Source organism: Mustela putorius, unplaced genomic scaffold (assembly GCF_011764305.1).
Source record: "Mustela putorius furo isolate JIRA1106 unplaced genomic scaffold, ASM1176430v1.1 tig00003993_pilon_pilon_pilon, whole genome shotgun sequence".
Taxonomy (NCBI): Eukaryota; Metazoa; Chordata; class Mammalia; order Carnivora; family Mustelidae; genus Mustela; species Mustela putorius.
The window spans coordinates 1,423,646-1,451,477 of NW_025422132.1; the positions used below are offsets into that span (position 1 = coordinate 1,423,646).

At 40.3% G+C, this 27,832-nt stretch overlaps 1 protein-coding gene across 4 annotated transcripts in view; it reads left to right on the plus strand.

Annotated features, from left to right (window-relative positions):
- Positions 1–12,478, plus strand: part of KCNK2 (potassium two pore domain channel subfamily K member 2) — a 227,805-nt gene extending 215,327 nt beyond the window's left edge. For 3 of the 4 annotated variants that reach the window (XM_004780513.3, XM_004780514.3, XM_004780512.2), the window contains exon 7: positions 8,773–12,478. In XM_004780513.3, the coding sequence (XP_004780570.1) occupies positions 8,773–9,090 (318 nt within the window). In that variant the 3' untranslated portion in view covers positions 9,091–12,478. The remainder of the gene's footprint in view (positions 1–8,772) is intronic. The other variant, XM_013049997.2, reaches the window with a different exon arrangement.
- Positions 12,479–27,832: the final 15,354 nt, after the last annotated feature.

The window sequence follows — 27,832 nt, forward strand, 5'->3', positions numbered from 1 at the left end:
AAGAGGAAAGACAAATACCATATGATTTCATTCATATGTGGAATTTAAGAAACAAAAACAAAACAAAATTTTAAGAAAAATTCTTATATGTGGAATTTTTTTAATTACCCATCTTATGCTCTGATAAGTATGCAGGCAATTTTTTTTTAAGATTTGATTTATTTATTTGACAGACAGATCACAAGTAGGTGGAGAGGCAGACAGAGAGAGAGAGAAGAGGAAGCAGGCTCCCCGCTGAGCAGAGAGCTTGATGCGGGACTCGATCCCAGCACCCTGGGACCATGACCTGAGCCAAAGGCAGAGGCTTTAACCCACTGAGCCACCCAGGCGCCCCAAGAAACAGACTCTTAACTATAGAGTACAAACTCACCATTACCAGAGGGGAGGTAGGTGGGGGGATGGGTAAAATAGGGAATAGGGATTAAGGAGGGCACTTGGCAGGAGTACCAGGTGTTATATGTTAGTATTGAATCTCTCTATTGTACCCCTGAAACTAATGTTACACTGTTAGGTTAACTAACTGGTATTTAAGTAAAAACCTTAGAAGAAAACAAAGGTTAGAGGGTTGCCTGGGTGGCTCAGTGGGTTAAGCCTCTGCCTTCGGCTCAGGTCATAATCCCAGGGTCCTGGGATCGAGCCCCGCATCGGGCTCTCTGCTCAGCAGGGAGCCTGCTTCTTCCTCTCTTTCTCTGCCTACTTGTGATCTGTGTCAAATAAATAAAATCTCAAAAAATAAAAGAAAAAAAACAAAGTTTAGATCTGCATGTTAAAAAGGTTTTTTTAAAGAAAAGTTGAACCTCTTCCAAGTATTATCTAGTACTTGAGTTGGCTTTTGTTAATTGGAAAAAATCTTACAAAAACCTTAGAGTTTCAGATAGAAATTCCTCATCTAGTTTTGAATCTATGAAAGGCACTGGCCTACCTATAATGAGTGATTATTGTTCATAGTTAATTGAATATACATGAGAAGAAAAAGCCAATTAGAATAGAAAAATAGAGATAAGGTAGGTAAGTTCTGTAGGGAGAAACTGACTAGCAGAGATTGTAGGACATCAAAACATGGCCATGTCCATGAATTGAGAATGGAAGGAAGTCATTCAAGAGAAATGACTGGTGGAAAGAGATTTGAGGGGGGAAGAAAATTGAATTGCTATCTTACCACAAAGGACTAGTGAAGTCACTGTTGCCAGATTTCTAAATCATACCACCAACTTCCACCCTAAAGTAGCTGCCTGCTAGTGATTGGAAAAATTGTTGCTGAGCTATTCAGTCTTTGGAACTGGACAATTTAGAATATTAGTGAATTTCTTATTATTACTCAGCTATTAATTATCTGAAAACCAGGGACGCCTGGGTGGCTCAGTGGGTTAAAGCCTCTGCCTTCAGCTCAGGTCATGATCTCAGGGTCCTGGGATCGAACCCCACATCGGGCTCTCTGCTCAGCGGGGAGCCTGCTTCCTCCTCTCTCTCTCTGCCTACTTGTGATCTCTGTCAAATAAATAAAATCTTTGAAAAAAAAATGATCTGAAAACCAAAACTCTGTAAATGTAGAATTTCAAAGCTCATGGGTAGGTGGAAGTAGGGTAGCTATGATTCTAGGTGAAAAGCTGAAGCAGAAAACACTGGGTTTTCTGATGTAATAGAAATGTATGGAAGGGCAAAAGATTTGCTTGGTGAAAGTGAAACCGAGAGTTAAGGTAAATAAGTAATTCAGGTTAGAATTATCCTAAATTTGAGGAAGTTCACAAGTTCATTTGATAAATTAAGCAGCAGAGTTAAATGAAATAATATTTAACCTCTTGGTGATTGTTTCTTGAATTCTACAGATCAACAACAACAAGAAAAAAAAGTACTCCTGCAACAGAATGGTTGAAAATTGTAGAGCCCTTGCATATTAGCTAAAATTCAATGGCAGTTTTTCAGGTAACTTCAGCTGGTGGGGAGACACTGACTTTTGCCATGTTGAGAGGACACTTAGATGACATGCACGCTAGAATCCATTCTCTTATCAAAGGTCAGGTGAGGATTATGTCTTCCTGTCCCAAAAGCATGGCTCAGGAACAGATCAGAAGGGAAAGTAGAAGGAATTACTGCTCTTCACAAATCAGCTTTACTCTCTTGAGGAAAAGAAAGTGTGGTTAGAATTTTACAGAACTGCTTGAAGGAAAATAACCTTAGAAACGGAGTGATAAAGACTATTTAAAAGACCTGTAATTTTAAAAAAGAATTTTTTCACACAGAGAATACTGAAAATTCTCTTTTAGGTCATTACATTTTCTGTTACAAGGAATGACCACTCTGGTGAAAATTGACATGGGGTGGAGACAATGAAGTTTTCAGAAATGAAATCATTAACAAATAAGACAAGTATAAAGAATTATACTTTAGTAAACATGGTAGAGTTAAGATTCAGAAATAATGACTCAAACATTGTCTTTTTTTTAGAATTTAACTTCTTTTTTGAGGTATAATTGGCATACAACCTTAGTTTTGATCCTCTATTATTTTAATTGGAGTAGTCTTTTGCTATTGACTTGTATGAGTTTTTTATGTACTTTGGATCTGACCCCCTTATCAGACAATAGGATTGGCAAATATTTTCTCCCATTCTGTAGGTTGGATTCATCTTATGGATTCTCGTTTTTTATTTCTTTGCAACATTAAAGATTCCTTCAAGAATACTGAAAGGAATCTCGTTTTTCTTCACTTTGATATCTCAATAAGAAAAATTCCCAGTGGCACCTAAAATCCGATTCTGATGCATGGGTCGAGCAAATAAAGAGCATTCCATAGAGAACTCTGCCCTCACAAGCTTGATTCAGGGCTGGGTATCTAGACCCTGAATGTGCACAGATAGTACTATAACATCATCAAGGGGAGATTTAAAAGGAAGAAAACTATTCAAAAATTTCTGCAACTCAGGAAAGTCATCAGTAAGCCTAGGACCTGGTCCATAATAGCTATTCTATATGTAACTGTTGAAACCTACAGTTTCTATTTTTACATACTGTTACTTTTACTACCCCTGCCTATATACATTCATTCTTTTGCATAGTTTTAATAAAAATAAAGACAATTTCATCACTTTATTTAACACATAATAGGAGAAAAGAGTTTCTATAGCTGAGGAATTCTCGGAAGCACTGATTTCCTAAATGACGTTTACTCATCTCCATATTATGCTATTAAATATATGGTTTGGAGGCATCTGGCTGGTTGTCAGAAGAGCTGCAACTCTTGATCTCAGGGCCATGGGTTCAAATTCCAGGTTGGGTAGAGAGATTAAATTTTTAAAACTTTAAAAATGTATATATAGTTTAAAGAATATCTTCATACATATTTTTTCCTTTGGTGAAAATTCTTGCCCGGAATAAATTTCTTTGGATTAACCGACTTTGATCAACAGCTATGAACATTTTAGTGATTAGTAAAATCGATTTATAAATTGCCTTCTCTTCAGACTGTACCAACACACACTGATATAGAACTTCTGCAAATATCAGCTTTCCTTGAGAGCCCCGGAGAGGATGTGTACGCAGGAAGAGAGCTGTGTCAGTCAACGGTCACAGATTTCTCCCTAGCCAAAGTATGCAAGAGTCTAGTTTGTTCAGATTATTATGTTGGGTACTTTTATGGAAAGAAAATAGGATGCATATTCTCTTTCATTAAGCTTACCATCTAGTTGGGGAAACCAAACTTTATTCAGTCACTCTATCCAAAGCAACGTCCCAAACGTTGATACGACGTTAGCCAGTGATCTTTACCCTCAAAGAATCTGCCTTGTTGATTGTTGCCTGGAGTAAATGGAGTGATAAATATTCTTTATGGTTACAAATACGCCTCCTATGAACTTCATAAATTACCAGTTTCTAGAAGAGTGACCTTCCATCTTTCTTAAGCCATCCTATCAACCTTAAGTGATTTAGGAAAATTTGCTCTAAAAACATTGAAATATGTGACAAAAGCTTGGTTTTAAATTATGTTGCTACCATTCCAAGGACCTTCTTTGTTATTATTTGAGATGTTTTAGAGGACCTGAACTGTAGGGCTTGGAACCACTACCGAGGAGGCAAATACCTCTATAATCATGAGACTTTGCTACCTTAGTCGGCTCTAGATGCTTAAAAAGTATTCACAGTTGCTGACAAAGATGTCGGTGATTCTTCTAAAGTAAAAGTATTATTTAAAGGTTACATTCCACAAGGACGGTGAAGCCTAGGCTGTGGGGTGGCCGAGTCAGGTATTGTCAGGCAAAGTGGTGAGAATGATGGTAAAGGTTAGGGGACTAGTGAGAAGGGAATTTGACTTAAATGATCTTTACGATGGGCATGATTTTCTTCATGCTGAAGATGAGACATTGGTAACATCATAGACTTTTTTAAATGGTGAGGAGATTTTACAAAGACTAAAAACTTTAAGGAAACGTACTTTGAACCTTTACTATGAATAGACCTGGCTGCGTCTCTCTCCTGAAAGGAACAGGATTCTCCCATCAGAGTCAACCAAAAGGCACAGCACACTCTTCTTATTGGAACATGTTTCCCAAACATGACTGATTTTTCTGACATTCATTCATTCACTCATTTGTCCAACAAACACTTACTGAACTCCAACTATGTACACTGGAAGTTCTGGGAAAGCTGAACGAGACATGGCAGACTTATCCTCTCGATTGCCGTGAAGCCAGGAGAGCAGTTACACTTGTAGTTGGAATACACGGTGATGGGGAATGCTAGGGAAGTACAGGCTGCGGGGATGACCCTGTCGTCGTCTGGGGGAGCAGGGGCGGGGCGGGCTGGGGCAGGGAATGGCTTCATGAAGAGGTCTAGTTGAGGACAGGTAGGAAATGCAGTAGGCGCTAGAGAAGGACTGGGGAACAGTATTCTGAGCAGAGAAAATAATAAGCAATGAATGAAGAAAGGCAGAAGAATACAGTGGCATGTTTGAGGAAATAAATGTTCAGGATGGCCCCCCAACAGTAGACTTTGAGAATGATTGTGTTTAGGATTAAGGCTAAAGCAGGTAGATCCTAGACCATTTAAGCCACTTTAGAAAGTCTGGACTTGATCCAAATTAAAAGGGAATCAATTGACTGGTTTTATGCAAGGGAAAGTACCTGATCGATGTGTGTTTATTAAAGGACACGCAGGCTGCTGCATGGATAATGCATGTGGAGGGAGGTGGATTAAATCAGAAAGACTGGTTAGGAGGCTCAGGACAGGACCACAGTTTTGACAACAGGAATGGAGAGAAGTAAAAGGAATTGAGAGAAAAGGAGGTGTAAATCAGCAAGACTCTGGGCTGATGTGATGTAAGATTGAATGAGAGGGAGAACAGAGGATGATTAAAGTTCAGCTTGGAAGACGCAGTGGCTCATGGTGCTATTCACTGTAAAGAAATTAGGTAAGAACAGGTTTGTGGAGTTAAATTGTTTGGAGAGAGGCTGAGTTTGAGATGCCCGCAAGTCATCCAAAGTGAAGGCGTTTATCAGCGGTTAGTTACACAGACATAGAGTTCAGCAGGGAGATTAGACCTAGAAGTACGGATTTGGGAGTCATCCATTGGAATGCCCTGAGAACCAGAGAACCCTGTGGAGCAGAGCTAGTCAAGGAAAGGGTAAGAGAAAGCACCCCAAGCTGAGAAATAGCCTGAATGGTAAAGCAGTACCTTGAGAGGGGGCTGATTTGGTAACTAGGGCCAGAGATTAACTGATGGGGAGGGAGGGAGGGACTCAGCAGCCGTGAAGATAGGGCCAAACAGGGACAGTGCATGGTCCCCTGGATTTGTGACAAGGATGAGAGCCATTCCCTTCCAGGTAGAGGGCGAGTGCTGGGAGCACTCCATTTTCTTCCTCTTCTTGTAAATCAGATCACATGGCCTGAGGGCATGGAGTAAAAGTCCAGAATTTTTGGACTCCTGGGGAAGACCTCTTCTCTGAGTCAAGTGTATGAGCTGCAGGAACATTCCTTATGATTCTTTAGGCACTACTTTTGCTCATTTTTGGTCCTCTGCTTTGTTACTAAGTGGTGTAAACTTCTTAGTTTTAGGGAGATGACATACTCTTCAAGTCAATGAAAGGTTTTTTTTTTTTTTCCTAAAAATCCAATGAAATAAAAATGTTTTAGTGCATTAACTTGTAATTATCCAGAGCACAACATGCATTAACATTTCAATCAAGGAAAGTCTGACTTATATAAATGTTACGTTCTAATTGCGTTGAAAATAAGAAAGCCCCTTCCGAGTCTGAGTATACAATTTTATCCTCATTAACAGAAATGGGTCTGTACTTTAGGACATTGTTAAAATTTGATCAGCAATGAATACGTTGCTCTGGACAATTCTAGAAGGTCAGAATTTTTCCGAAGGAACAGGAATAAGTAATTCTTTATTTTGATGGCCTTGATTTCATTTTTGAGGGACTTTTATTTTTCTTTTGTTTCTCCCCCCTTATTTTCAAGCTTTGAGTTTGAGTGGCTGCATTCCTTAAATCCAGTATCATGAAGAATAGAAAGTTCAGGGCACGAGAGAGGGAACAGATAATCACTGCTGATGGAGAGAAGAAGCCCTAGTGAAAATACCGGAAAAACATCTATTCTCCCAGTATCTTTAGGAAATCATGGCAATCTGTCCTCACCCTAGTGTAAGCTGCTATACGATGGATTTCCATACGATGTGAATTTGCCTTGGGCTCCTCCAAAACATGTTTAGCCCTTAGAATTCATAAGATTGTACTGGCCAGGCAGAAGAGGGTAGGCTAGACTTCCACGTTTGAATTCTGGCTTCACCACATATTTACTCTGTCTTAAGTTTTTTTAACCTCCTAGCCTCAGTGAAATGGGAGAAGTAATAGAATCATCCTCATTAAGTTGATTAAACACCTAGCACCAGAGGCACTGAATATCCAGACAGAATTGTACACAATCCCATGACACAGACCTTGGTAATAACGAGAGTCCTCTCTAAAAGGAGTAAATGTTTACTGAGCTCTACACTGAATGCATCATTATATTTTAAAATATTCTTCCAGCTATAATAATGAGTAGGTAAACATAAACACTCTCTTGCCTTGGCCTTCCTTTAACTGATGAAATACATCTCCCAGTGTAGCTGCTCACAGGAGAATTATTCAGCTGTACCTTTAAAAAGAAAAAAAAAATAAAAGATTTGAGAGAAGAGAGCGTACACATATTCACACAGGTTGGGGAGGGGCAGACGGAGAAGCAGACTCCCTGCTGAGCAGGGAGCCTGACCCAGAGCTTGATCCCAGGACCCTATGATCATGACCCAAACCAAACACAGACACTGAACTCACTAAACTCAGGCGCCCTCGTTCAGCTGTATCTTTTATGCATGCCTTCAACACACCCAAAGCACCTCACGACTTAAAGATCTGTATAACTCAGGAGTTAAGGAATCCATTGCCTTTTTGGGGAGAGTTGCAGACAGACCTCAGACCATGGTTTCACTGGGTGCTTAGAACCTGTGAATTACATTGCAGGGGGAAATGTCCCATTTTTTCAGTTCTCTATCACTTAGTCTATATCTGGAAATCTCCATTAAGCTCTCAAAGCACCCTTAGCAAGCTATACCATCACCAGGCTCATTGTCGTAAGTAGTCGCTGTGGAGTCCTTTATATTTTAAGGACACACACACACACATATCACTTGTTTCTCCTGTGAAATTGATTACTACTATCCTTATGTTATAGATAAGGAATTGGAAGCTCAAAATAAGATAAAATTGCTTGCCAGCGGGCACACAGAATGTGAGAGAGAGAGAGCTGGACCTGGAGGCTGTCATCCCACATGCCTCTGTTTTTATCAGCTGTTATAGATTAGGAGGCAGAATAATGGATACTAATAGGGAAAAATGACTAAAATTGGCTAAGAGGGAAAGCCATTTGCAAAACCATGTTTACTAGAAGACCATTTTTTTAAAGATATTAGTGATAATCAAAACGGAGGAGGCAGAAAGTACAGTTTGTATACAGAGAAGACGTGTGTGCCCTAAGATGCCTGTGCTACGCCCAAGGAAGTGGCGGCCGCGACAGGTTGAGTAACTTCACTGATTCCACAAACATTCATGGAGAAACTATTCCTTGGACTTACTCTCCAAATGGGCCTCCAAGTGGGCTTGCCAGTTCTCATTCCTTTGCTTTCCCTGAAAGCAGAAACAAAGTATTTTACTGCTTATTTAGTAGACAGAGAATTCCCCACTGACCAGTGTGGGCTTGGACACAGAGCCCTTGCACACACCACTTCCGCTCGCTCAAACCTGTGTTTGCGCCCCGAGCACACGGCGTGGCTTCCAGAACTAGCTTGGTCACCTGGGCTCACACTCCAGGCTTCGACTCAGGCTTGTGCTCCCCTACTGTGTCTCACTGCCTTTTCTACATTCAAATGGTTCTTGAAATTATGGATGAAAAAGGTAACGCAGAACATTATAAAAAGTTAGAGATTGCCATTGTGCAGCTGCAGAAGTTTCGATGGCGCGACCTGAGTACAAAATAACAAGCCCACCTAGTACCTGTAATATAATCCGGGTCAGAGAGTGGGGAGTTCACAGGTTAATTTTTAGAGCCCCGTGGACAGAAAGCGGAGTGTCACCCCGGCCCGCGTGCCTAATTACTCCAATTCTCAGACCTCCCAGATCACAAAGGGCTACTACCTTCTTGTTTAAAACACGACAGTAAAATGATCCAACGATAAAGCACACAAAATGCTGACTGTTGTGTGGGTGTCTCTTTGTGTTTTCTCTGCGTGATGCCCCAGGTGGGAGAGTTCAGAGCCCATGCCGCTGAGTGGACGGCCAACGTCACGGCCGAGTTCAAGGAGACCAGGAGGCGCCTGAGTGTGGAGATCTATGACAAGTTCCAGCGCGCCACCTCCATCAAGCGGAAGCTGTCCGCGGAGCTTGCAGGCAACCACAACCAAGAGCTGACCCCTTGCAGAAGGACCCTGTCTGTGAATCACCTCGCCAGCGAGAGGGATGTCTTGCCTCCCTTACTGAAAACTGAGAGTATCTATTTGAACGGACTGACGCCACACTGTGCAGGCGAGGAAATTGCTGTTATCGAGAACATTAAATAACCCTCTCTTTGAAGAACCTTAGGCATAGCCATAGGTGAGGACTTCTATATGCTCTTTATGACTGTTGCTGGTAGCATTTTTTAAATTGTGCATGAGCTCCAAAGGGGGGGAAAATAATAGATAACACCCATCACGGCCATCTACCATCGAGAGAATTTGGAATTCTGAGCCAGCACTATCTTTTCGATGATGCTTGTTGAGCGGTCCACTTTCCTCGGCAAGTGGAATGAAACAAGCAATGTCTGATGCCTTTTTGTGCCCAGACTGTTTTCCTCCCTCTTTTTGTAACGTGCCATAAGGCCTCAGAATGAATTCTAATTGTTTCTGGTAATCATGTAGCTTCGAGGGATCAGTCCTTAACTTTTCAGGGTCTAACTAACTGAGCCTAGATACGGACCATTTATGGATGACGACGTTTCTTTTTGTAAATGGCAAGAGATTCTTATGCAGCCTTTTACCTAAGAAATTTTCTGTCAGTGCCTTATCTTCCGAAGAAACAGAACCTCTCTAGCTAATGTGTGGTTTCTCCTTCCCAGCCCCACCCCTAGGCTCACCTCTGCAACCCTTTATCCCACAACTCCCGTTCGAACACCATACCTTGCTGGGAACAGTGTGTACACTGAAATGATGATGCCCGAAGAAGGAATAGATGCCAAATTAGATGGACATTGAAGCAACACTCAGAAATTCTAGCGTTAAAGGCACTGCAAAGAAATGAGGTGCACAGATGGTCCCATATACACAGTGTAATTATTTCCAACGTGGTAAAATTGGCTGCTCCAAAGAGTCCCTTTTTTTTTCCTGGCAGTATTTGGATGTTATCACTCATTCATCACTACACCTTAAAAGGCAGAAGCAGAAGGGGAAAAAATATATATACATATATATATAATGCTATATATATATATATATATATACACACACACACACACATTTGTGTGTACACACACACACACACACGCTCTGACAGAAGAAAAGCTGTTAAACACGGATCTTACTGGAGGTGATTTAAGACAACTGGTGTGAATTACCATTCTGAAGAAAAGAAGATAGCACAATAATGTGTTAAACCATTTGCTAATAAACATTATACTGCCAGCACCTATTTGCTTTTGTGATGTGGAAGACTTACCCGATGTTCCTTTCCCTGGGTGACTTTTGCCAGACGGGAGGTGATGCTATAGTTGGAGTTGGGCACAGCCTCGCCTTGTGTGGGTGTCCCCCTGGAGCTGTGACTGAGCATGAGAGCAAAAGTTAAAACTGGGATCACTGTGATATTGCACATGGGAAAAAACGCAGACTGCAGGCATAATTCATTTTGACATTAGAGAAAAAGCTATTCTAGCACAATTTAAATCTTGAGAGTTTTTTGGGTTTTGTTTTTTGGTTTTTTTAGATAGAAAAGGCTGATAACCCTTTTTAGTTGAGTTTTATATCCTGTAACTCTTTGGATGTTTCCAAGATTCAGAAGAAAGTCATTAAAGGCACCTAGTAGATTGCTACTCTCTTTTATTTTCATACTTAGATCTGCTGTACTTTGTATATATAATTTTTCAAATGCAGAAAGAAGACAACTTCCCCAAATAGAATTGCAAACATTTCTTTTATCCGGGGGGGCGAGGGTGGTAGAAATATCTGAATAAGTGGCATTCAGATTAGGGACTTAAAAAATAAACTGAGGATCTTTAAAACAAAAACAAAAATCATCTAAATAGATGCTTATTTTCCAAAATTTAAATTTAAGCTAGAAATGTAAATATTCAGTTAACTTGTTGAAGGTACTTTTATAAACAAAAAAATTCTAACCAAAATTTTAGAAAGTGAGGCTCTTTTAGAAAGAAAGCAACACCCATTTCTTCGATAACTGTTAAAGTTCATATGGTGAAATGCACCATGTATAAACTGTGAATTGTATTGACAAATAAAGTTTGTAATTAAAGTCAGCATTTTCTGAGTCTCCTGCTTGCTGCTGAGAATGGAGATGGGATTCTAGCCGAGGAGAACTCCAGGATGTCACTTTTCATGCTGAGTTTTCTGTGGCGCCTTCGTTCACAATATTCGAGAACTATTTTTGAAGCAGTATTACTACCCTTGTTAAATATGTGCAGAATGTTCTTCTTGGTGACTGTTAATCAAAAGTAAATATCTGGACCTTTCCCTTTTGCAATATGATATTTTAAATAGCATGTAAATTCCAAGATTGTTTCTATTACATTAAGACATATTAATGTCTTATTTTATCATTGTTAGACCTTGTCTTGACAATGAAGTAGTCTGAATGCCAGACGCAGGCATCTGAATACTTTTTGTAAGGGAAAAAACAGTCCCAAATCCTGGCAATGTCAAAGCCCAGAGAAGTCAGTTGCCAACTAATCTTCTAGACCTCATACCCCAGATGTTTGAACAACATACCTTATCAGTATCTTGCATAAATGTATTGATTCATCCCTAAGCACCCTGATGGCTCAGTATATATACTAAACCTGGTTGTCAATCTTATCCTCAAAACTGGGGAAAATCTAAGAAAAACTATGTATTATATACCATTTTATTTCCTCAAACTTTAATGTGTCTACTTTCTGTGAAGAGAAAGTGGATGCAGATTTTTGACACGGTCTAGAATTTTCTAGTGAACTTATTTTTTCATCAGACCAGTTTTAAGCCTGAATAGTTTTGCCCTGAAGAATATCCCAAAAAAAAAAAAAAAATACTAGAATGAACAAGGATCAGGAACCCTTTGATATGAAATCTTAGATGTGGATTCTTGACAAGAATCCTCTACCTTATAGCTATTAAATGTAAAAGTGATTATTTTGCAGTTCTTTGAATTTCTTATACAAATCTATATATTTTGCTACCTAGTTAATATCATCCACCCTCTTTTCAATAATATTTCACTTTTGTAATGCAGGAAGAAGTAAAACTTCTAAGGCCAAGAGAGAACTGAATAATTTCTTAGTGGTCAATAAAGTGGGAGCAGTCTGTATGTAGAGCTTGGTTTCTTTCTCAAATTCTAAGGACCATGTGATGTGGAAGAAAGACTAAACCCCACCTTGCTTTGTATTAAAAAAATGTGTAGAAGTCTTTGAATCTTAAAGGCTAGAGTTTCAAGCAGACTAAAGGAAACTTTAGATGAAATACCAAAAACAAAGACAAATTCAGCCATTGTGAAGACTAGAGATAGTTATTTATGCCTAAGAACTACAGACCTAGATCAACTTATATTGTTTTCCATTTTTTAAAAAAAAAATTTGTTGTTCTAGTAAAATCATAACTTATTTGTGGTTTGCATTCCTTATTAAAGTATGAGTATAAATATGCTTTTGTATAAAGTAAAAGATGTCTCTATTTGAATACTCATAATTCCATTAAAGTTAATATATGATTTTGCTCCAGCATGAGTTTACTTAAATGTCCTTTTATAGGGAAACTTACTGGCCTTGCACAGGCCAGTAACACAAGCCTTGCTCATGTGTTAGTTCCAAGATGGAACCTGGTTCCTTTTAATGGGGACTTCTGAGGGTAACTCACTTACTCTGGTTTTCTTAATAAGGGGAAATCTTCATAAGCTCCTGTGCTTCCTTCATTCCACCCCACCACAAAGGTTTATCTAGTTTTGGTTTCATACATGACACTTCCCCACCCAGATCTCAATGACGCCTTCCCAAAAGATAGGGATTAGTTCCAAGGACGAGGAGTTTTGACTCTGCTCTTTAATCCTCAGTTGTTACTCTTTCTAATATTCATAAAATCATTGCTTTTCCCTATTATTATTAGCACTATAAAGTATTTGCACTGTGTCGTGCTTGTCTCAATTTACAACTATTTTTTTCTTTTTATCAGTCATTCCTTTCCAAAATATTTCTTATTGCCTTGTCTGTATCCTTTCTCTCTTGGACTCTTGGGCTTGTTTCTCTCCAAGCCATCCATCTAGCCATCTAGCCAGTTCCCATTGGATATCTCCACTTCTCAAAGGCATTTCAGCATATCCAAGACTCTCCTGATCTTCCCCAGACGCGGCCGTCCTGGTGCCACCTACTTCAACAGTTGGCACTACTTCTCCATCTTGTTGGGCATTATCCTTGATGTCTTCTCCCCTTCCACTCCACACCCGCCTTTCACCAAAGCCCTACACACTTGCATCCTGAATGCCTGGGATTTGTACACAGCCACTACCTTTATCCAAGCCATCGCCATGTAACTCCCCTTGGACGTTTTTGCATCATTCTCTGCTCCTGTCATTGATGGTAGAGTGGACTTTCTTAATACGCATATCTGATTGTGTTGCTCTCCCGTCTGAATCCACTAATTGTCTTTCAATTTTATAAAATACCAGAATCCCTCAAATGGCCTACAAGGCTTTCTTTGGGTCCACTTTACGCCATCATCTTCAGATTCATCTTGTATCACTCCCTATTCCTCTGTACCCCAGCCCCACTGCATTTCTCCGATCACATTGCGCTGCTGTCGTCCCTTTTGCCTGGAATGCTTGCTCTCCTTTCTCACCCAACAAACTTTTACTCTTCCTCAGAAACCAACTCAAGTGTCACTTCCTCTGATAAGCCTTCCCTGACACCAGTTCCGGTACCTTCCTAATATACTGTATGAAATCCCATTATTGTCCCTCGATTTATGATTAAGTAGTCACCATGATTCTTATTTATATTCCTTCCCCACTAGAATACATTTGTGTTGGCTTGCTATTTTTTTTAAAGATTTTATTTATTTATTTGACAGAGATCACAGAGAGGCAGAGAGGCAGGCAGAGAGAGAGGAAGGGAAGCATGCTCCCTGCTGAGCAGAGAGCCTGATGTGGGACTCGATCCCAGGACCCTGGGACCATGACCTGAGCTGAAAGCAGAGGCTTTAACCCATGGAGCCACCCAGGCACCCTGGCTTGCTATTTTTATTTCCAGATCCTAGCCAAGTACATATAGCAGGTGCTCCAAAAGTTCATGGTGAACAAATCACATAAAAACGGGTTAGGGGGCACCTGGGTGGCTCAGTGGGTTAAAGCCTCTGCCTTCAACTCAGGTCATGATCCCGGGGTCCTGGGATTGAGCCCTGCATCAGGCTCTCTGCTCAAGCGGGGAGCCTGCTTCCTCCTCTCTCTCTCTGCCTGCCTCTCTGCCTACTTGTGATCTCTGTCAAATAAATAAATAAAATTAAAAAAAAAAAACAACAACAACAGGGATTAGTTGTAACAGTCTGATGTACACTTCTGTGTAAGTATCCTAAGTTTTCCCTGCTCCACAAACATCAGTCCTCATCTACTGGGTTAGTAGCAAATGGGGAACAGAGAGCAGTTGTTTCTTCTATTTACTTACAAGCTGGTACCAGTTACTCATTCTATAGAAAAATCAAAGCCAGTTCTTCAGAGAGACGATCAGTTTGTCATACACTTACTCCTTATAAACCAGGGTTTCATTATTCTCATTTCCAAATTTTGGCTCACAATAGATGCCATCTAAACTTTTTCAATTATAATCTTGAAAATTTGTTTAGAAATTAATTGTAAAATATGTTTGTCGATACTAGTAAGCGGATGCCTCTTATTAGTAGAGAGCTAAATACACATTTATTTCTCCTTGCCAAATGAAATTCAGCTTTCTCATGCTTAAATTTATAAGCAGTCTGGGAAGAAATCCATTTTGGGGCACATTTTGAACTGTATCCAACAGAGAATATTAGTCACTTACATGGTATAATTTTGAAATTAACTCACAGAATAAACATTGGTTTCCATGTAGTTGATGCTTGACTTTTGTAGTCGGTATTTCTTCTTACACTGTACAATTCATAGGGAGAAGCATATTGATTTTTATCCTTCTCAATTTAAAAATATTTTATACATTTAATTATTATTGACATCAGGCTCTACGTTTCATGATTTTTCTTAAGATTTTTTAAATGAGGGACGCCTGGGTGGCTCAGTCTGTTAAGCTGCTGCCTTTGGCTCAGGTCATGATCCCAGAGTCCTAGGATCGAGTCCCACATCAGGCTCCCTGCTCAGCGTGGAGCCTGCATCTCTCTCTGCCTCTGCTGCCTCTCTGCCTGCTTGTGCTCTCTCTCTCTCTTCTCTCCGATAAATAAATAAAATCTTAAAAAAAAAAAAAAAAGAAAAAACTTTTTTAAAATAAGCATCAGTGGCCATGTCTGGTCCCGATTCAAATTTTATCATTGCCCAAGTATGTCAGAGTTGGAAAGATAAAGAATCAAGATACAGTCAATACATCTAATTAACCCATCCTTTTTCTCAATCAGGTGCAGAAAATCAGAGTTTACACATGCACTGAGAAAGTTTAATATTGCCAGTTCTAGATACATACCAGTAGACTAGCCAAGTGTAAAATCTCTTCAACGATTATGTTGTATGTACAAACAAAATATTACCCTGTTCATGGTTTACCAAGTCAGCATTTTTCAAGAGCCTTTATTGTGCCAATTACTGGAAATACTAAGCCAAATAAATGTCCACTTTCTGGGAGACAGCAGTCCACGCATCAGAGAGTGACACGCAACACAGAGAGAGGGAAGCTTCTCAGTGCCGAGGAGCCCTGATGAAAAGGCTTTTGCCTTTGTATGGCCTTGGGAGGCTGAGGCTTAGGAAGAGGGAAGGGCTAACAGTGGAAATCTACAGACATGGCAGAGGAAGGTCTCAACTGGGGCTTCAGGAAGGAGGCCTGCAATTGGACGTGCCAGCTTCTGAGTCCTTGCCTGCTACTTCCCTGAAAAACCACGGTGGCCTGGCTCTGGGAAGGGCCATTCCCTCCCACGCTGCCTGCCAGGCAAAGGCTTGAAACTGCCCGTGGTTGGGCCTAAAAGACCACACACAGGATTTTAGCCTGGAGCCAGACTCCTCAGAAGCAATGGTGATACCTAGCTGAGAATTTTGGATTTGGCACTGGAAAGACATTTCGGGCTTTAAGATAGGGAGTGATGTGAATCAATCTCTACCTTGAGGTTGCTGATGGCTCTGCCAATGGTAATGAGGTAGAGGCTGAGCCGAAAGAGCCGGGCTCATGGCAGGGGGGCAGAGGACTCTGCAGTGGCCCCTGGGGAAGCGATTTGGGTCCAAACCATATGAGAGGCACTGGGAGATGCTGGTGCCTCCACCCCTTTCCCTAGGATCAGGAACATGGGGCCAGGAGAAAGTGGGAGAAGATTCGACGGGAGAATAATGTTTTGATTTTAAAGGATCCGTGGGGTCATCAAAGTGAAAACCCACAGTGGGCAATTAGGATACTCAAATGCTCTCTGGTCAGGCATCCCAGGTAGAGAAATGAATGTGGGAATCGCTCATGTGAGAGGTGCTGCATATTCATAGTTACTTACCATCGTCAACAGCATTAAATAAAAGACCCCCTTCGAAACGTTAACCCAGTCTGGAATGATATAGGTTGTTTAGACGTATTTCACTGCAAGTCAGAAGACCCTCTCATATGAATTACATAAGGTCTTAGGACCTTTCCAACCTAAACATGAATCAAGCATTGCTTTCAGGTTGGTACTACAGTAATCACACTACCTTTTTCTTTATGGTAAATGGTTTTCATCAGCAAAGCATATTCATGTTTGTACTTTATTTTAGCCAGGCCTCCACAACTTCATTGGTTCTGCTAATTTTAACCTATGTTCCCAGGCTACCCTCTAATCTTGAAAAGGAGAAATAAAACTAAGATGTGGATTAAAAATAGAAAAATACAAACGAAAATGGACATGGCACCTGTTGGCGCTTGGGCCAGATTCCCAGTATATGGGCTGGTGGCCCCATATCTGGGTGCTCTGAGTTTTAGATGCTAACAGCCCACCGCCGCCCCCTTTTCTGGAGAGTAACCTGCACATCAGAAGCCACCACTGGGAGATTAGCCAGCACCCAGTTAAATAAAAGACCCCCTTCGAAACGTTAACCCAATGTGGGTAACACCCAGCCAATAACTAACATGTGCCTAGCATAATGCAGCCATCCTTCCCTAAAGTAGGACCAAGTCTGTGCTGCGACTTACACTCCAGAGCTCTCTGTTGGACCACGCGGAGGCTAGACACCAGCTGAAACCACATTCTTGCTTAACACCTTCCCCTGCCCACTCCGGCTTCCCTCCTTCCCTTTCTCCGGAGGGCACATTCCTAAATGCCATGTGCATCCGAATCCCTGTCTCAGACTCTGCTTTCATGACAACTATTGAAGTTACCTAGAATAGAAGGTCAGATCCAGGGTAATAAATAAAACACAGAAATCTTAATACAGAAGAGATGACTCAGAGCCACTTACATGGCTCGCAGTTTCTAGGAAGCCCAAGTGGAAAGTGAAACCCTCATTCATGACTTGGTTCTCATTGTCCACGATGAGAAAGTATATCCATGTCTCATGAAAACAAAGCCTCTCTAAAGCTGAGTTCTAAAGTAAAAGTTTGATTTGGGGTTTCATATAGATAGCAGAGAGAGATGCAGAAGAGAGAATACAATATCCCTACAAAAATGTTACAGTGGATTCCATGACTGTTCTTGGTATCAGTTCTAGATATAAGATCATGGGCGAGCCCCAATTTTAGTTTAGCGGAAGCATCTCTTCAGCATAGGTCAAAATAATATGACCCATGGGCCCATCTTTTGGGTATCTGCTTTAGTAATGTTTTAAATTTCCAGAGCAGAAATGCTTTTACAAACTTCAGTTATCTCTAAGAATAACTAGAAAATTGGATTTTATTTTTTTTAAGATTTTTTTTAATTTATTTGATAGAGATCACAAGTAGGCAGAGAGGCAGACAGAGAGGAGGAAGCAGGCTCCCGCTGAGCAGAGAGCCCGATGCAGGGCTTGATCCCAGGACCCTGAGATCATGACCTGAACTGAAGGGTCATGAACTGAACATAAGGGTCACTTTAACCCACTGAGCCACCCAGGTATCTGAAAATTGCATTTTAAAAGGCAAATTTCTGGGTCCCACGACTACAGAAGCTCCTGTACTAGGTACAGAGTAAAGCCCAGAAAATGAACCCCCATCTGCCAGTTCTCTCAAAATTTACATTTTGAGGGGTGCCTGGATGGCTCAGTGGGTTAAAGCCTCTGCCTTCGGCTCGGGTCATGATCTATATCTGTCAAATAAATAAATAAAATCTTTTTTTAAAAGATTTATATTTTGAGAAACTAACATAGAACACAAGGTAGAAATGATTTCTCAAAGTTTTTCATTTATAGCAACACAGTTTTCAATAAGAATTGGAGCGCATGGGGCGCCTGGGTGGCTCAGTGGGTTAAGCCGCTGGCTTCGGCTTAGGTTATGATCCCAGTGTCCTGGAATCAAGCCCCGCATCAGGCTCTCTGCTCAGCAGGGAGCCTGCTTCCCCTCTCTCTCTGCCTGCCTCTCTGCCTACTTGTGATCTCTGTCAAATAAATAAAATATTTTAAAAAAAAAAAAAAGAATTGGAGAGCAGAAATTTTGTGGTCTTATCCTCTGATACTTGACCGAACTACTGGCATGTGTATTGTAAATTGAGTACAGATTAGTCAACTTTATAGACTGAATATGCAGATGATAGGTCTGGAATTTTGGGTGCACGCTGAGGTCAGCCAAGTTTGACGTGGCTCACAAGGAGGTTGGCTATGACATGATCCTCTGTAGAGGCAGGTTAAGAACAAGAAAGGAATCTATTCACAGACCATGTAGGAGTTTATGGAATCAATCTCACTGATAGTTTTTGTTTAAAAATGAACTTTTCCTAGGGCCAGCTCCACCTTCATATTTGATCACTATTCTGCATTCCACTGGGGACATTTCTTTTTCAGGTAGAATTCTGAAAATGGTGTAAGATTTGAAATGGCCACAGAAGACACACCAGAAATACTGTATGCCTTGAAATGATACAGCTGCGGTACAGGCTGGAGAGATTTAAAGCTTTTTCTTTGGCTTCTACATGTTGCAAAGTGAAGCGAGCTGGGTAAACCCGTCACAAAATAGCTGAATTAGGGAAGTTCAAAGACATACGAACTGTGGTTGAGGGAGAGCGATCAGCAGCCAAATACAATACACCCCTTGGGAAAATATAACAATATGGCTTCTAACTAGATCAGTTTCTCAGCCTCTGTGCTCCTGATTTTTGGACTGGCTAATTCTTTGTTGTGGGGCATGTTCTACACATTGTGAGATGTTGGGCAGCATAAGTGACCTCTACCCACATTGTATATGTACCACAATGTATACGTATATGTTGTAGGTTGACATTGTAATGCCAACCAAGAGGAAATCACATACTCCAAGAAAAGGAACAGGTGAACACTTCATTAAATATAGACAATCGAGAAATTCTCACAAGCTAGGGAATGGCAACAGATGGAGCTTGTCTTCAAATCAAAGGAATGAAACCGATGAATGAGAAGAGGGACATTGCCTGCAATTTCTCCTGAGTTAACTTGACCTGATTCGGTGCTAAACAGAGACCTCCCATGATTAAATTTAGATTTGGATAATTAAAGCCATTTTTGACATTGTGGTCCAAAATTCTTAGACTGATCATCTATGGGCAGCCATTGTAACCAAGGTAGTGGTCAGAGAGGAAGCAGTTCCATCTGCCATGCATTAATTACGTCTGTATTTTGGAGGCTAGTGGCCTAAGGAATAAGACTTTCTCAAAACCCCTTTACCGTTTGAGTCATATAAATCCTCTCTAAGCTTTTCCCAGTGTGTTCTCTGAGGAAGCCTGCTGCAGTGGTACAGTCTCCCTTGAAAAGGTCTTATCTCATCTGAATCCAAGTACCAATTTCCTTCACCAAAATAAGGCTCTTGGTGTTTCAGTGTAGGAATTAAAAAATACATTTCCTATTAATTTGTGAATGCTGTTCCCATGACAAGGCTGAATTTTAAAGGCTGTTTAACATTTTCAGTTTGATAATTTCTTACAATCAGCTATGGAACGTGACCAACATTACAACGAGTTATTCCAATTTTCATGAATTACTTTGGCAGTGGCTCTCAGCAGAAATATACTTCATCAGAATTTGGTCATTTTCTGCCACATAAGCATAGCAGTCCCCTCCGCACCCTATAGGAAATGCACTGGAGATCAAAGACTGGGAAGGGTTTGGACTTCTACCCCCTACTTAACCAAGTGTCACAGGGCTTTTTTTTAATTTTTTTAAGTTGACTGCCTGAAATTGCCACTTAACTAGGTGGATCTCATCTCTTGTTAATGTGACTACGAGGACACAAAGCTCTAGGTCAGCATTACTCAAAAATAATTAGTCAAGCACTACCCATTGGTATTCTTTGGGGGGAAAAAAGAATGCTTTGTGGTCAAAAAATTTGCAGATCCACAACTACCACCAGCAAGCTAAAGGCTTTGAGCAGTCTTAGCATAAAGAATCTGTATTAGTTAATTGCCCTAAATTTAGCAACTTGAAACAGACATTTGTTTTCTCGCAGAGTTTCTAAAGATCGGGAATCTGGGAATGATTAGCTGGGTGGCCCAGCTCAGGGTCTCTCCTGAGATTACCGTCAAGCTGCTGGCCAGAGCTGTAATCATCTGAAGGCTTGACTGGGGCAGGGGGATCTATGTCAAAGATGGTTCACTCAAATGCTTGTTGGTGGGAGGCCTCCGTGCCTTGCCACAGATACCCCTTCACAGCCCTTCCAGCTGTCCTTATGACAGAGCAGGGGGCTTCCTATACACTGAGTGATCTGAGAAGGTGAAAGCAAGCAGGAAGCTGCAATACTTCTTATAATCTAGCTTGCGAAGCCTCACTAGTCACTTCCACTTTTATTCTCCTTGATGGAAGTGAATCACTAAGTTGGGCAACATCGGGAGGGCCACTAGGCTCTGCCCTTTGAAAGGAGTACCAAACGTCATGTGGACATACTTCAAATCACCACGTAGGGTTTAGCCTGTCATTTTCTTTATTTCACCACGGAAATGTCTCTGACCATAATGCTTATTGCTATGGTTAATAACCCTGTAAAATGGAAGATAATTGTGGAAATGCTGAGGTACACTCTTGGTTTTCATTCAAGGAAATGTAAACAATGAAAACATACAGAGGTTATGTATGTACACTGGTAAGTCAACAAAGTATCATCCTTGCTTTCTTCTTTTCTAACTTGGCAAATAGATCTTGGATACTTTTAGAGAGAAGTTAATTAACTAATAGTCCTGAAATAAGTTATACAAATGCTTTAGAAAATGTTACTCATTGCATAACACTATGCTCATTCTGTGTTCAGTTTGTTATGCTTGGAGACACTTAGTCTAGATAAAAAGGATTTCCCCAGCTTCAATATAAAATGATAACCATTGCAGGAAGGATAAAGTGATAATGATGGCCTGGAGGCATTTCCCTGGACAGCTGTTGAGAACGTTTGAGAATAGGAACCTACAAAATGGAAGTAGAAGGTACATTTATACATATCTGTTAGATAAGGATACCATCAATTAAACCAACCGAACTGGATTGCATATTTTAAAAAATCATTCTGGGTTTCAGATTGGAGTTTAAGCTTTTTGACTATGTGAGCTAATAACTTGGGGATAGATCATTACTTCTCAGATAATTCATAATCCATTCTGCATACTTTAAAAGTGTAAATCTCAAAAAAAAAAAAAGAAAAGGGAAACTGGTTATTAGGAGTACAGGTTACATTGGTTCTTCACAAGTGACTTTCATTCTATTGACAAATTTCCTTGGAATAGTAATTATGGTTTTAGTGAAACAGAATCACTGTGGCAAAGGCAAGAAATCATACCTGTACCTCACTGTGGAAATAAGAGTAGAAACGATGTCCTATTTTTAAAGAACATTAAGTATCAAAGAAAATATGCATCTTTTCATTACTTACTGTTTTTTGAGGACACCTGGGTGGAAATCTCTGTGTGACTCTCTATAGTTCTGCTTCTTCTGCCAAGAATCATTTCTGTAGATAAACATAATTCTACTCAATCTTGTTACCCAGTTACAAAAAAATGATTGTTTACCATTCAGATCCCAAGAGACTAGATTATCAGAGAAGAAAAAAACTGAACATGACAGGACTAATCCAGAGGCAGGGAAGTTTCTAGAATAGCCCAGAGGTTGATGCTGACCATAAATTATTTATACCTAGGAATCTTCCTCTACCTTTTAAACATATATATATATCTGACTCTGAAACTAGATTAGATATAATCATCTCATAAGTTGGTATAACTACAGCATATCCAATTCTACCTATTCAGAAACCATATTTCTTTCCTTCATCAATTAAAATTAATAAGGGGAGGCTTTAAGTAGTGTGAGCCCTTTGGGAATGCAGAATATGAATACTGATACAAAGCCTGGAATATTATTGGTTTCAGGAGTCTCATTTGCCCCCAAATGCTCTCCTAAAGGAACAGTGTCTGAAACCCCATTTGAAATAAAAGATATTTTCAAAAGAAACATAAATATTACCCCAGTACTTTTAAATTCTTCTTACTTCTGGGATACTATCCCAAGGAAATAATTTTAGAGAGGAGGAAGAAAATGTGTAAATACAAAGATGTTGTAGAAGTGTTGATTATGTAACCAAATTCCCCAATCATCATTAGATCACAAGAACTATCAGGCTCATAGCATTATTAAGAACTTGGAATTCTTAGGGCACCATTTCCTTAGGTTCTGGCAGATGCTCTTTCCCCGGGCATTTCCAGAAGTCCCCAGACGTGTCCCCAGGTAGCCACAGACCAGTCTCTGGTGGGTATCACTCTTGCTTTATGCTTCTCACCAGACACTGTCATCTCCTGTGGATATCACTATCACCACTCCTGCTCTCAGGTAATTCTCCAGTATCTGTGACTTTCCCATTGCTTAAGCCATGCCATTACTGGGGACAACAAGGACTATAACCCAAAGCAATTTGGTTTAGTGATTTCCAATGGTTACTGAGAAATTGAATTTTTTAAAACTTATGTTACTTTTTACTTATAGCCCTTTGCTTCCTATATATGGAAATGTATTCTCGGCTGAACCATGTATATAGATTATGATGGCAGCCACCATGCTGATCTCCTGATCAGTATTCCTTTCTGATCTTGACATTTTATTGCTAGACTAAACTCATCATACCCTACACCTCCCTTCTAGGTCCCCATCCAGACAGGCTTCTGTTGGGCACAGAACATCAGTTAGCGGGACTAGATCTATCAGCCTATATACATCTAAATTTCAGGGGAGGCTCCAAGTTAAATCTTTGCTATATTTCTGTTATTAAAAACAAGAAAACATTATTTAGCAATCATATTTCACATACCCAGAGATTAGGGCAATAAGCATGTAAAAACAAACCATGTAAACATATATTGTATACTGTACTTTAAATATACATATAGATAATTTTACATATATATATGAAGAATTATATACTTTTACCTTACTGGGTAGAGCAGAAAGAAATATATATAGTAACCTACTAACATTTTAAATGTTCATTAAAGAACCCAGTAAGATCCCAAGGGAAAGAGAGAGCAGGTGGAAATTCTGCCAAAGCCTAGAAGGTAATTCAGGTCCAAAGAATGGGGTTTAGCCAGGGTGGGAGACCACACTAGGGGATGGCCCTGGAGCAGCAGGAATCTTGACTTACGGGGGAAAACAACAGGGGATCAGTAATTTGATCATGGAAGGAGAGTGCCAAGGGTTCATCGGATGCCTTTTGATTTTGCTTTAGGCTAACCCAGACTTCAATATTTGTTTCCTCATGGAGTGTCATAACAAAATGGCCAGGGGCCTTATTCAGAGGCTAAAACAAACTTTTAAAATAACATCGATTTTTGTCCTTGCCCTGAACTCATTCAAACTCTCAGCGCTTCTCCGTGCTTTAACTCTTCTCCTCTTTCAATATCTGTATGTTCATTACAGCTGTACAACACATTGCAATTATGTAATTATATTTAATAAATGACATTAGAGCAACTACGAAAGTCTGGCTTAGGTCACACTCTAATCCATGTTGAAATAAGAGTAAGAGGTAAATCCAACAGTACATTTGATTAATTGGAACAACTCATCTTTGCTTGCTGAGTCCTAGAGTTATGAGGCTTTCTTAAATCTTTCCGAAATCTTAGGGGAAAACCTAAGGTTGATCCAAGGCTACTGAATGGAAAAGCTGGCAGGCTAACAATAGGCATAGTCATTAAATGTTAGCGACTCCATCCTAAAACGAAAGGAGGCCAATCAGTATGTTCTGGAGGGTTCTTAGGAACAAAGTATACATACTCGTGGCCCTCAAAACTTGTCTAAAGAATAGAGTCAAGGCTGATTGGATTTTAGCCATTGATCATTGGGAATAAAAGATGTTTGTACACAAAGATGGAAGGAAAAAGACGTAGACAGTATCAGTCTACTGATACCTAGCTGTGATGGCCCGAGATAGGAGTATCTTCTTATCTTCTCACAGAGAACATATTTTTCTCTACTTGGGAATTCCTATATAAGTTTTTTAAACCTTTGCTTATTCATTCATGAGATACAGAAAAAGAGAGGCAGAGGGAGAAGCAGGATCCCTGAAGAGCAGGGAGCCTTATGCAGGACTTGATCCCAGGACCCTTAGATCATGACCTGAGCCGAAGGCAGACGCTCCACTAACTGAGCCACCCAGGCGCCCCATATATAATTTTTCTTACAGTCTTGGTTGAATCATAGTTCTCTGAAGACAGATACTTTGCTTTTGTTTTACTTTGCCTATTCAGAATGCACAGTGACTTCTGCTGTTTACATATGAAATGTATGTTTGTGCAGGGGGGAGGAGAGGGAGGCAGGCAGGTGAAGGAAGTAGACGAGGGAGAGAGAAGCTGATCTAGAAGAGTCTAAAAATGGTGTGGAGGTAAATGTTGTGACATGTGTCTTTAATTTTTCTTATTAAAGGGGTCTTGTTGGGGCACCTGGGTGGCTCAGTGGATTAAATCCTCTGCCTTTGGCTCAGGTCATGATCCCAGGGTCCTGGGCATCGGGCTCTCTGCTCAGCAGGGGGCCTGCCTCCCCCTCTCTCTCTGCCTGCCTCTCTGCCTACTTGTGATCTCTGTCAAATAAATAAATAAAAATCGTTAAAGGGATCTTGTTATAGAAGAGGTCTGCACAAAGGGAAGTTGTCCTTAAATGCCTATAGTAATGATCCTTTAATGTTCCACATGCACTAGTAGAACCAAAGTTACCAAAGTTACATCTTTCAGATGTGTGTTTGGGGAGCAGCTGAGTGTGATCTCTTTCCTCCCACAAAATCACTGTCACCTTTAACCCAACTGCCTCCCCTCCCTACCCCCCGTAGAAACACACTCTGGCAATGGTCCATGGGGAAGAGACAGAATCTCTTGTAGACTCCATCCAAATATACTGGAGGCCAGAGTAGGTAGATCCTTGAATTTCTGAAAAAATATGACTGAGCATTTTCTGCAAATGAAAAGGCTATTGAAGTTAACATCTAAATTATGCAGCAGTTTCTTCTTTGCTACTGTGTGGTCCAAACATTTTATGTCATGCAAGTAGAGGCACATTCATGAGTGGCTCGGTGAGCTGACACCTTACACCGCCTTTGACTGATGAGTACTTCTGCACACCAAACAGTTGGAAAAGGCTTCTTCCCCAGAAAGTATTTTGACTGCTTGAGGGATTCAAATGGAACAGCGCATCATCACAATTTCAGGACACAGAATGGAAGTGAAAACATATTCGGGCCCTCTGCACACAATAAACCAACCCCCAGACCTTGTAATTGGCTGAAGATGATCTATTATGTGGATCTAGTGAAAAGGTAATCCAGGTAATCATTTCCTGAACCAGAAAATATATATCATGACTGAAATACTGGCCTTTAAACAGGGTTCATTGAATTGCATTAATTAGGGGCCCTTTGGGAAATTACGGTTTCTTTTAATCTAGGAAATCTGTCTCATAATCTTGCCTGAATGTTGTCCCATTGGATATTGGCACCAAAAAATGGATCCTTAGATTAAACTTGAGAATAATTCATGGTGGAATGGTAATGGCATCCTAGTCTGGGTTCCAGTCCTAATCCTGCTCCTGCCTGACTATGAGGAGGGCAAGGAAGGAACCTCACATTTCTTATCTTGCAAATAAAGGGCAGCATCCAAATAATCCCTATAAGGAAAAAAAAATCCGATACTATTATGCCTTCTTTTGTGAACTCCTAAGCCATTAAAATCCATCTACCATGCCGAGAAGAAGGAGTGGAAATGAGAAAGGACCCAAGGGCAGACGAATCCATTCAGCCATCCAGAGATGAACAGTCGCTGGGACTCATGTCGCCAGTGGAAAGAATGAGTATCAAAAGAGAAGAACTCAATTATTTTCATTTCCAACCTCATTTCAGGGCAGCAAGATCTTTCCATTCAGGCTGTGAGAGAAAAATCCAGGCCACTCTGGTCATTAACATTTGGGACAAAAGGTGCCATGATAGTTGTTTTCTTTTGAGTGGCATTCCATTCAGTAGAAATTGTAAACATGCCTGGCACACGTTGAGTTGTCACTTCCCTACAGAAGAGCTTCAGAAAGCACGCTAGCACACTGCCAAGTGGGAAGGCTGTTTCTCTAATTTCCCATAGAGTAATTATTTATCTGTCTCCAGGGCAATTCTAAATGCAACATCTCAGAAGCAGATTACAAATTTAGAGTCAAGAAAGACTACTAGACCCAAGTAATCAGCTGGCCATCAAGGCGCAAACGTGAGCAAGAACAAAAACAGACGAGAGGCGCTGACCACTCCTGAACGGAGGTGGAACAACTAGTTAGCTCTGAATTAACAAAACATAGTATTTTCCTCATATACGTAGTACATGTTATTTAATCACTGCTGTGAGGGGTTTGCTTTGCTTACGGTGATTATTATATGAAAGGTGCATGAATTTGGAAACTCTGTTTCCGCAGAGACTAGGTTAGTAAGTATACTGAGGTGGGTTAACAACTTTGTAGAAAATGTGTTCTGATTGTCATTTCCCTTGGGTTTTATATTCCAAATCTAAATTCTATTCCAAAAAATATTGAGAAATTTCACAGTAAAAGACACATGCAGTTAAGAAAAAAAAAAGAGTATAACCAAGACTCAAATTCATACACAAAGAGTTTTTATACTAAATTGCAGTCATATAAAATCTTACCCCCTTGACCAGTTGTAAAACTTTGTAAATCGGCTGCCTGGGGACATTGGGTTGCATTTATTTGTTTCCCTCTGTACCTGAGAAAGGCAGTAAATTTTATTGGGCACTTATTATGTATAAGACATCATCGGGTTGCGGGGGACGGTGCATGGCTGGCTCAGTTCGTGGACCCTGTAACTCTTGATCTCAAGGTTGTGAGTTCGAGCCTCATATTGGGTGTAGACTTTACTTAAAAAAAATTTTTTTTTAAACCCACACAGATCATCAGGGCTTTACAAATATTGGCATTTAACCATCCCAAGAATCCAAGAAAGTAGGTTTTATTAGTCACCGTTTTACATGTAAGGAAATGTCCCTTAAATATACCACATAGTTTACTTCAGATAATATACATAATAACTGAGAAAACTGAGATTCTATCCCAAGTGTCTTTGAACTATAGAATACACCCCTTTCACCACTATGTGTTTTCCAAACAAAATACAGAATTTGAGCATCTGTTCAGGTAAGAATCCACTCTGTACAGGCTAACTACTCATAAACTAGTAAGAATTTTATTTCTCAGTTTTTATTCCTCATTAATTCTGTATGCATATACTATGGATTTATCTAAAACTTAGACCTTTTTAGTGTT